The 9114-nt window shown below is 42.3% G+C and overlaps 1 protein-coding gene across 17 annotated transcripts in view; it reads left to right on the forward strand.

Annotated features, from left to right (window-relative positions):
• PRR5 (proline rich 5) overlaps positions 1–8645 on the forward strand; it is a 78360-nt gene extending 69715 nt beyond the window's left edge. For 12 of the 17 annotated variants that reach the window (XM_072346073.1, XM_072346121.1, XM_072346081.1 and 9 more), the window contains 2 exons: positions 4368–4506; positions 7517–8641. In XM_072346073.1, coding sequence (XP_072202174.1) covers positions 4368–4506; positions 7517–8064 — 687 coding nt within the window. In that variant the 3' untranslated portion in view covers positions 8065–8641. Of the gene's footprint in view, positions 1–4367; positions 4507–7516 lie in introns of all 17 variants that reach the window. The other 5 variants (XM_072346046.1, XM_072346047.1, XM_072346038.1 and 2 more) reach the window with 2 other exon arrangements.
• The last annotated feature ends 469 nt before the right edge of the window (positions 8646–9114 follow it).

Raw genomic sequence — 9114 nt, forward strand, 5'->3', positions numbered from 1 at the left:
TCTTGGCATGCATGAGACATTCCTTTCAGGTGTGCCAGATAAGCAGAGGACATGACAGCTTTCGCAGTAGCATTTTTGACTCGAGTTATTCTAATGTATATATTCAGTTCTCTGATCTGTTACCTTGCCTGCCATCAAGAGGGTGATGCACGGCAGGATTTTTAGGATAAGCCATTTCTGAGCCAAAATAATTTGTCAACCCCCAAGATTTCAAGAAAGTTGGATGACGTGATGAATAGACCACACTTCTGCTTGTGGTTGCTCTGCCCAATAGAAGTAATTGAGAAGAAAATTAAATCTTTGTTCTGCTTATTGCTGTGCCAGCAGTGATGTGTGAGCAGGCTGCAATTCATGGAGCAGCAGTGCAGAAATTCCCACAACCTGCTCTTTGGCTTCTAGTCCTAAGGGGCTGTATGTCATTATCAGTCTTCCTTATCAATAGGAGAGATTTGTTACCACTTTCTGCCAATAAACAGCACAGATTTTGGCATCGCTTTGAACCTTAATACCATTAAAAAGGGGACATGCGGCTTTGCATCCAGCTGTTGGGGTGAGAAGTGATAGACACAAAAGCTTCTCCCTTTCTGATGCACATCAGGTATCTCAAACCAGCTCTTTTCCAAAAGAAGTCCTGCATCTGCTTACAGGAATATGGGAAGCCTAAAATTGTACTCTTGTTTTTAAAAATGAGGCTGAGTTTACTGTATTAGTTTACTAAACCCCACACCGTTCTTCTGAATGTTTATTAGCAGTGCCAAGGTAAGTTTATCACCTATTTGTCCCCCTGTGCTTTCATATGAAGTCCTTGTGTCTTTTAAAAAGGCAGTGGGAGTTGTGACTAGCTTGCTGCACTGGCAGCAATGGAAACCTGAGTAGTTCAGTGCCTCTGTCCCCACTGGGATGACATGGTCGCTGCTGGTCACTGCAAGCACATGGATGGGGCAAGCTCCAGCAGGAAGGGCAGGAACTTCCTAAGAGAGCTACCAATGACCAGTGGTCTTCTGTGAATATGGCCCTTCTGGAAGGATGTATTATGGATATATTTTCATGTATCAAAAGCAGTAGTGCATAGTGTCCTGTTAATGCTTTTTAACTACTGTATACCATTCTCTGTTTCTAAATGTTCTGATTGTAGGTTGATGAAGTCAGGGATTTGGATACTGCATTAGATGCAAAATACATGTCTTCATCTGGATGCTGATCGCAAACTTTTCCTGTTTGCGATGCTATTCAGACATTCAAGACTCAAATCCCCATTATCCATGCCTTGGGAGTAGGGCGAGCTTGTCAAAATGGTACACTGCAGTCCTTCCAAAGATAATGAGGTAATAGATACATCTAATGCTTTCAGAGAAGCATGAAACTCTCCTGCTAAGATGAAATTGAGTTCACGAAAGGGCAGAGTTATCTTCTAAAGTAAGTTTTTGCATGACTGCAGAGCAAATACTGCATTAAAGATAAGGCTAGAGCCCCTGTTTTACTGATAATGTTCCAAGTTCTCTTTTTTCCTCCAAATTATGATAGAATTCCTGCAAGCTAAGCAGCCGTCCTGCTAGATCTGATTATTGCTACTTAGTGGCATGACAGTCTACTAAGACATTAAGAAATACATGTAAGAAGAACCATGAGTTGCTAGCATAACAGGAAAATATTCATTGACAACTTGGAAGTTCTGCTATCCATTTCTCAGAAACTATTGTGAAATGGATCACAATCACAAGCCGGCTTTAATCTAAAGCTGATTTTGTCATTATCAGCACAATTGCCTACACATGTGGCAAAGGGCCTATAGTAGAATTTACAGATCTTCCTGTAGGTATACATATCTATGCAGACAGATGTATTGGTATTTCTATATGTATGTATAGAAATCTGTATAGATATATGAAGCATTTATAAAAATATTTTGCTCCATCCTAAAACCTCCATCAGAAGTTAAATGGAGGCCTGGGGGTATAAGTTTGTTGCTGAATAACACAGCAGAAAGAAATGCTAGAAAAACACCATTTTGACATGCTCTGTACATGCTCCGTTTGTGGTGTGAACTCCACTGCATGTTCTCTCATAGAAGCTACAGACTGCTTCTGATCTGTGGTTTGGAGGAGCTGCCTTCAGGAAGGCTGGCCTGGTCTGGTGGTTGGCAACCCTGCACATAGCAGGGGGTTGAAACTAGATGGTCGTTGTGGTCCTTTTCAACCCAGGTCATTCTGTTATTCTATGAATAGCTGCCATGGGAACCAAAAATTCAGACATGTGAAACTGATAGCAAATCTGGCAGCATTAAGATACCATTGAGAAAGGATGCTTTTATCACTCCCACAGTATCTCAGTTCTTCTAGTGTTCAGGGTTATGTTGTGGACAGCGTGGTACTAGCGAATTACTGGGTTTCCTTCTCCACAGCTCATGTTTTAGCTTCCTTCTTTCACCAAAAATACCTACTACTCAAATTCTGGCTGCAGGCAATGCTAAATATCACTCACCTTTCCCACCAGTTTTATGTTTCACATTTAGGAAATTGGCTCCTGAGGTAACTGAAGCGGGCACCTGGAGTGAGTGGCCTAATGTTTTGATCTTTGTCAGCTGGTGTTATGAGTGAGATGGGGTCATGAATGTTAGGGTAGAAGGCGAGTTACCTTTGTGAGGACTGGAAAGATCTTGGCTAACTCCCGCCAAGACAGGAGATGGAGCAGATCTCACTATCAAAAAGAGTAGCCTTCCTTCTGTTGTTTGAAACCTTTTCTCTGGTGCAGGCCTCAGTGACTTACAAATAGTACATGCATCTTCACTAAGCCTTCTGAATTATCCCTGTGTTATTTCTGTCTGGTTTTAGTTGGTTAGGTAATTATGGGTTTATCCTGAAGTTATTTTGGTGTTTGCAGGCTTACAGATTCACAGCATGTGCGCTTGCATTCATATTTGTATTTGTGAATCTCTAAAAGTTTTACAGGACATAGCACATCTCCAAAGGTTGTTACTCATTATCTGAAACCCACTGAATTGGAATCAAGATTCTGCTGGATTGTATTTGTTTTCCATTCATAAGCTCCTGTCAGGGAGTGCCAGCTGGCATTCAGGCCTTGCAGCAGCCAAGGGGTGAAGCAAACATTTACAAACACACTGCAGGCTGATGCCCATTTGTGGATACTGTTTGGTGAACCATGCTGAGCAGCTAATACCTCCAGAACATCAGGATTCTATCACGTACTGGAGGAAGTGTTGCAATTTTAAGCATTTGATCTGCATCTGGTTCTCAGGAAGCTTTTATCCCAATGTGTTGTTTCTTAGTCTTTTTACAACATTCTGGAATCCAACTCAATTCAAGAAGAATTCCTGTTGGTACGACATTTGGGATCTTAATTGTGCAACAAGATTTGTCACATGTACAATATAGCTGAGTACACGTTAGGTAGGATGAGGAATCCTACACGTGAGTAAATAGAGCTGTGCTCAGCACAGGAGCAGACACACTAAGTAGAAAGGAGACTGCAGATCCATAGAGTTTGCCTGTCACCTCCTCAGCCTTATAAGCCCATTTGTGAGTGGAAGTGCGGAGTTAGTTAAGATCTAAGGGCAGTGGGTTTTGTCTTTAGGGGATTGTTGCAGTTGCTAATTTTAATGTGAATTTTGCCTGGATTTAATGATTTTTTCCTCACTTGCATTCACAAATTAGTGAATTATTAGCTCCCATTAGTGGGAGCTATTGGTAATAGGTGAACGTTTGGACTGGATGATATTTTAGGTCTTTTCCAACCTTGGTGATTCTATGATTCTGTGATTCTAAATAAAAGGAAGGAGGGAGGAAAGAGATATAAACCCCTTCACTATAGACGTGGAGTTGTTTGTGGCTTTTTTTTAATCAATATTGTGGAAGAAATAATTCTTAAGAGTTGGTTTCATCTTTTCCTTTACCCTGTTGCATTACTTACACGGCAGTGCCACCGTGTGGCACCAGCTGCAGGTGCTGGGTTTGATAGTGAGCGCTCATCAGGAAGTTGGTATAGGATTGCAAATAACAAGAACTCTGGGGCTAGTCTAATCGATCTTCACAGACATCATCCTCCATCATCCCAGAGTGCTCTTGTGCTAGCCAGGCCACTTCCAAAAGCCAGCATTTTCAACACCTCAAAATAGTTACTGCCTCCTTCTGAGAATCTGTGCAGTGCTACATGGTGATTCTCTGGTTCAATTTGCATCTCTTGATTTTATAGTCAGACGAAGCAGCTGTAGAAAAAAAGTATCACTTTACAGTTTACCTTGGCTGTGCAATTTACTGAACATGCTTACTGCCTCCCTGCTTGCTGTGGTGAACAAGGAAAGCTTGTGGTTGGAGAAGATGGTGTTCATCATGTTGGTGTTTCTCTTTCAGGGGGTTCATGAGTCAAAAGGTGTGACTGAAGATTATTTGAAACTGGAATCTCTGATCCAGAAAGTGGTTTCACCTTATTTGGGCACCTATGGTCTGTATTCAAGTGATGGACCCTTCACACACTCTTCCTGTATTCTGGGTAAGTATAACTGCAGCTTGGTTTGACACAGTACAGAGAGCATCACCAAAAGCTTAGTCCACGCAGGACCAGGGCCTGCATGTAAAGAGACAGAGTCACAGAGAAAAGCAATGAAGATATTGAGGGAAATGAAGCACAGGTCTTTTGAGGAGTGCCTGAGGGAGATGGGATTGTTCAGTCTGGGTAAGAGGAGTCTCAGGAGACCATGCTGCCTCCTACAACTATTTGAAAGGAGGTTGTGGTGAGGTGGGGATTGGCCTCTTTTCCCAGGTAACAGTGATAGGACTAAAGGGAATGGCATCAAGTTGTGTCAGGGGAGATTCAGGTTGGACATTAGGAAATCTTCTCTGAAAGAGTGGTCAGGCACTGGAACGGGCTGCCCAGGGAGGTGGTGGAGTCCCTGACCCTGGAGGTTCAAAAAAGTATTGATGTGGTACTAAGGAACATAATTTAGTGGGTAGTACCAGTGATAGGTGGACAGTTGGACTGGATGATCTTGGAGGTCTTTTCCAACCTTGATAATTCTATGGTTCTGTGAGACTGAGCAATATGATCACACTGTTTTTCTGAGGTCATGCAATATGCAAAGTCACGATGATTTGGCAGTGGCAGATGAAACCATCACTTACTGCTTTAAAGCTTTGAATCTGGAGTGTGTTTTGCTTTTCCATTCTGCCTTTTAGGGAGTGAGTTTTCACACAGGATGCTTTATGGACAGAGAGAGGAAGAAGTAAGAAGCAATTACTAGAATGCTGAATATTGTGTGTTCACTAGCAAGCAAAGATTTTACAAGGCTATTTAAAGCAAGGAAAAGTGAGAATTTGTCTTAGAAGAGACAAAGTGATAAGCTTTCAAATACGTAATAGGTCTCTGCAGAGTGGAAGATAAAAAGAGTAGTGCACATATCAAGAGAAATTCAGATTACATGTGAGGGAAGATCTCTAGCATTGCATTGGTTAGGTGCTGGAGTACATTGTCAGTGTAGGCTGTTGAACGTTTACTGCTGGAGGTGCTCTTTATTTGTCACAAACATAGGCACCACAAACTGGTTAAAAATGATCCTGCCTGATGGCAGAGTCCCTTCCAACTTACTGTCTGGAGTTCCCTGTGCTCTGTTATGTGAAGGCAAGATTAGGCCAAAAGGAAGGCCTTTTGAAAATCCCTCTGAGTGATGCAATCTGTTGAAATTGCAAAGGGGATATTACCAGCGTAAGTCAACAGGGAAATGTGGGAAACTGAATATTTTGATGTAAATACTGTGATGGCCTACCTGAATAGAGAAAATAGAGGTGTAACTAAGTTAAACTGCATGATTTCTGTGCAGTCCATTTTGTCTGGACGCTAATTTTTCTCTGAAGCTGAATGGAAAAACACTTGTGTTGCAGTATGCCTTTAAGAAACAAATATGTTTTATGTGAGTTAATAGAGGCCGGTTATTTATGGAAAATGGTTTAGGATTACTACTTTGTGTTCTTGACATTAAACAGAGCCCCAGATTGTTTTCTGAATAAAGGCTCTTATACATCAGGACAGAGAAAATACACTCAAAGAGAATAGTCTAGTCCAGCTTAGGTCTAGTCTTGTCCAGCTGTTTTTTTTCCCATCTAGTGAGCATACCCAGCCTTCCCCTCCAGTCAAATTGTGGTGTGACCAAGAAGTCAGAGTTCGTGTAGCAAGGCTGCCCCTTTTCTGTGTGCCAGGTAAAATTCCTAAAGAAAAAGTCTCTGAATGAGCTTGGCTCAGTTGATTTTACTACTGAAGCTGAAGCAGCTGTAAATTGAGATCTTAATTACAGATACTTTTTTAATTTGTGTGATTAGCATTTGTATCCAGGTAAGCACGAAAGTGTAACGGTAGAAAAGAAAGGCATTGCTACAGGGAATCTCGTAGTTCGGAGCTGAACATATTCCAAGCATCCTAACTTCAAGCATGGTTATTTCTTTACTTATTTTCAGTGGCTGTAGTTGACATCCAGCCTATAACCCAATTCCCTCCTCCAGCCTTGCCCTTTTCATGCGGATGGGAAGTGTGAGTGGCAGGGAGGGAACTTCAGAAGATACACCGCTTTTTTATTTGTTGCACAAGTGAGGCAGAGCAATGAAACAGGCAAAACATTTGCAGGAGGAGAATTTTGATCTAGCTGCAGAGAACGCTTCTGCCCTATAACACTGATGGAGGATCTCCGTGCTCACTTGCTGCCACCTGCCGTTCATTCTTTGGAAAGAACACGCTGCGTTGACACCGGCGTCGTTATAACTTCTGCTGGGCTGAGAGCAGCTCTGTTTCCCAGTAAGGTGCTGTGGGCACTGCCATCCGATGACCATTTCCAAAGGCTGTTGGTGTTTTCTCATTGTGTGATCTCCAAGTAATGCTTTGAATCAAAGTTTTTTTCCAAAAGTAATTTAGCAAAACGTGTGTATCTTAATCCTGTATGCCCCAAATATGAAGAGATCATATTTTCCCAGGGTGGGTGTTTGGTTCCCTGCTTTCTTATGTGGGTTGGTTCTACTGTCTCTGCAGTGCACTTTGGGATTTGACTGAATTGATGAAAATCTGAAGGCACAAAGGGAAGTGAAGTTAAATAGAAATCAGTGCCACCAGTCTCAAAAGTTAGCTTTCAAATACTTGAAATCAGTGATGATCTTTACAGGCAGAACAAGAACAGAACTTGGCTTTCTGGTGCAGCTTTAAGAAAATATTTGCAAGCACACATCGAGTCTCCTGCAATATTTACTGTTTTACTGCAGCCATTGAAACTGAATGACTGCAAGGAAATTCCAGCTATTTTTTAAATAGATGTGAGGCATTCAGTATGATAAAGAAAGCTAGGAATCTGAATGCTATGGATCTATGAAACCGGCAAAATATAATATATTTAAGAAGTTTCTGTCACACAAGGACAGCTTCTTGGTATTTGGGCCTTGACTTGTATTTTGAACACTCATCACTATGAATACCACAAAAATGGGAGAGTTCATAGATTTTATTCTGGATCTTTCTTTACTTACAGAGAAGCGGTTCTTCAGGCGTTCCAAGTCAGGTGACATCCTCGCCAAGAACCCCGTGGTGCGATCGAAAAGCTACAATAATCCACTGCTGACACCAGTAGCTGAATATGAAACAGAAGGTATGGCTGCCAATGGGACAAGCATCCGAAGACACTCCGTTTCAGAAATGACTTCCTGCCTGGAGCTCCAGGGCTACTCCAACCTCACCACCATCATGGACAACGGTTCTAAGAGCTCCATGACGGCCACAAAAAACTTGCTGTCAGACCAGGAGCGGTCCAGTGCTGGGTCAGCACAGTGCTCTGGCAAACTCAGCACAGTGGAACAACAGAAAGGACACTTCCACTCGATGGACGACTCACGTAGGTCTTTTGAGCTGGACAGGGACCCTTCCTTGATTCCCGTTCCTTCTTCTAGCCCTGAAAACATAGTGGATCAGATTTTAGAGTCAATTGACTCTGATTCTGAAGGCATTTTTATTGATTTTGGCCGAGGCTGTTCCAAATCATCAGCCTACAATGTGGACGTGAACAGACAGAGCGTCTTGTGAAGGACAATGCCTTGGGTTTTAGTATTATACGAGAAAGCTACTAACATGTTGAGTCAGACCATGGGCAGAAACTATATGTGTCTAGGGCACAACCTCAGCTGTGTTGAAGTACAGAAACGCAACAGTTTACAACAGGCAGGAATCAGCTGCCTGGAGGGAGAAACTGTGATGATTTCTCCCTGTCTCCATCCTCTGCATTCTGATTTCTTACTGTCTTTCTAAAGTTAGGGATTCACAAACTAACAGGTGTCTGGTAAAATGCTGTTACTACAACGGGCAGCGTCTACTCAGTAATGCCACTTAGGAAATGACTCAAGAGATTCCTGTAGAAAGGCAGGTTGTTCTCTGGACTGTAACACATCAGCTGGAGCACAGAAAGTTATCCTTTTAAAAAGAAAAACAGAAAAAAAACAGACGCTGTGGTCCTTCATACCACAGAATACAGTGATAAAGAAGTCTCTTTTAATCTTTTCTTGTACATCTTGTATGCACTCCTTTGCCCATCGGTGAGTTAAGAGTTCTTAAAGAAAGGCAAATAAATGGAAATGTTCTACCTGGTGTCATGCGATGCCTGATGTCTTCTATTCTGCTTCATGGTTGGTGCTTTGTGTCTGTGAGAGGGTTGTCTTGAAACTGGTTCTTAAGACCGTGTTAAGACGTGGCACTTTGAAGAAATCTGTGCGCTGCTGACTCCTGGAGCATCCATTGAAGGGAGAGTTTCCAGCAGAGTTCAACTTAATTGTTTTTACTAAGCAAATAAAAATATGGCATCTCGGTGGGCATCTCCATTATATATTTATGTTCTCAAAGGAATTCCATTATGCATGTACTGTAAAAAACAACAGGTGATCACACTGCGCACAGAATCATAGTAACATAGAATGGCCTAGGTTGAAAGGGACCACAATGATCATCTAATTTCAACCCCCCTGCTATGTGCAGGGTCACCAACTACCAGACCAGGCTGTCCAGAGCCACATCCAGCCTGGCCTTAAATGCCTGCAGGGATGGGGCATCCGCAACCTCCTTGGGCACTCATGAGCTGCTTTC

This window comes from Excalfactoria chinensis, chromosome 1 (assembly GCF_039878825.1).
Source record: "Excalfactoria chinensis isolate bCotChi1 chromosome 1, bCotChi1.hap2, whole genome shotgun sequence".
Lineage (NCBI taxonomy): Eukaryota > Metazoa > Chordata > Aves > Galliformes > Phasianidae > Excalfactoria > Excalfactoria chinensis.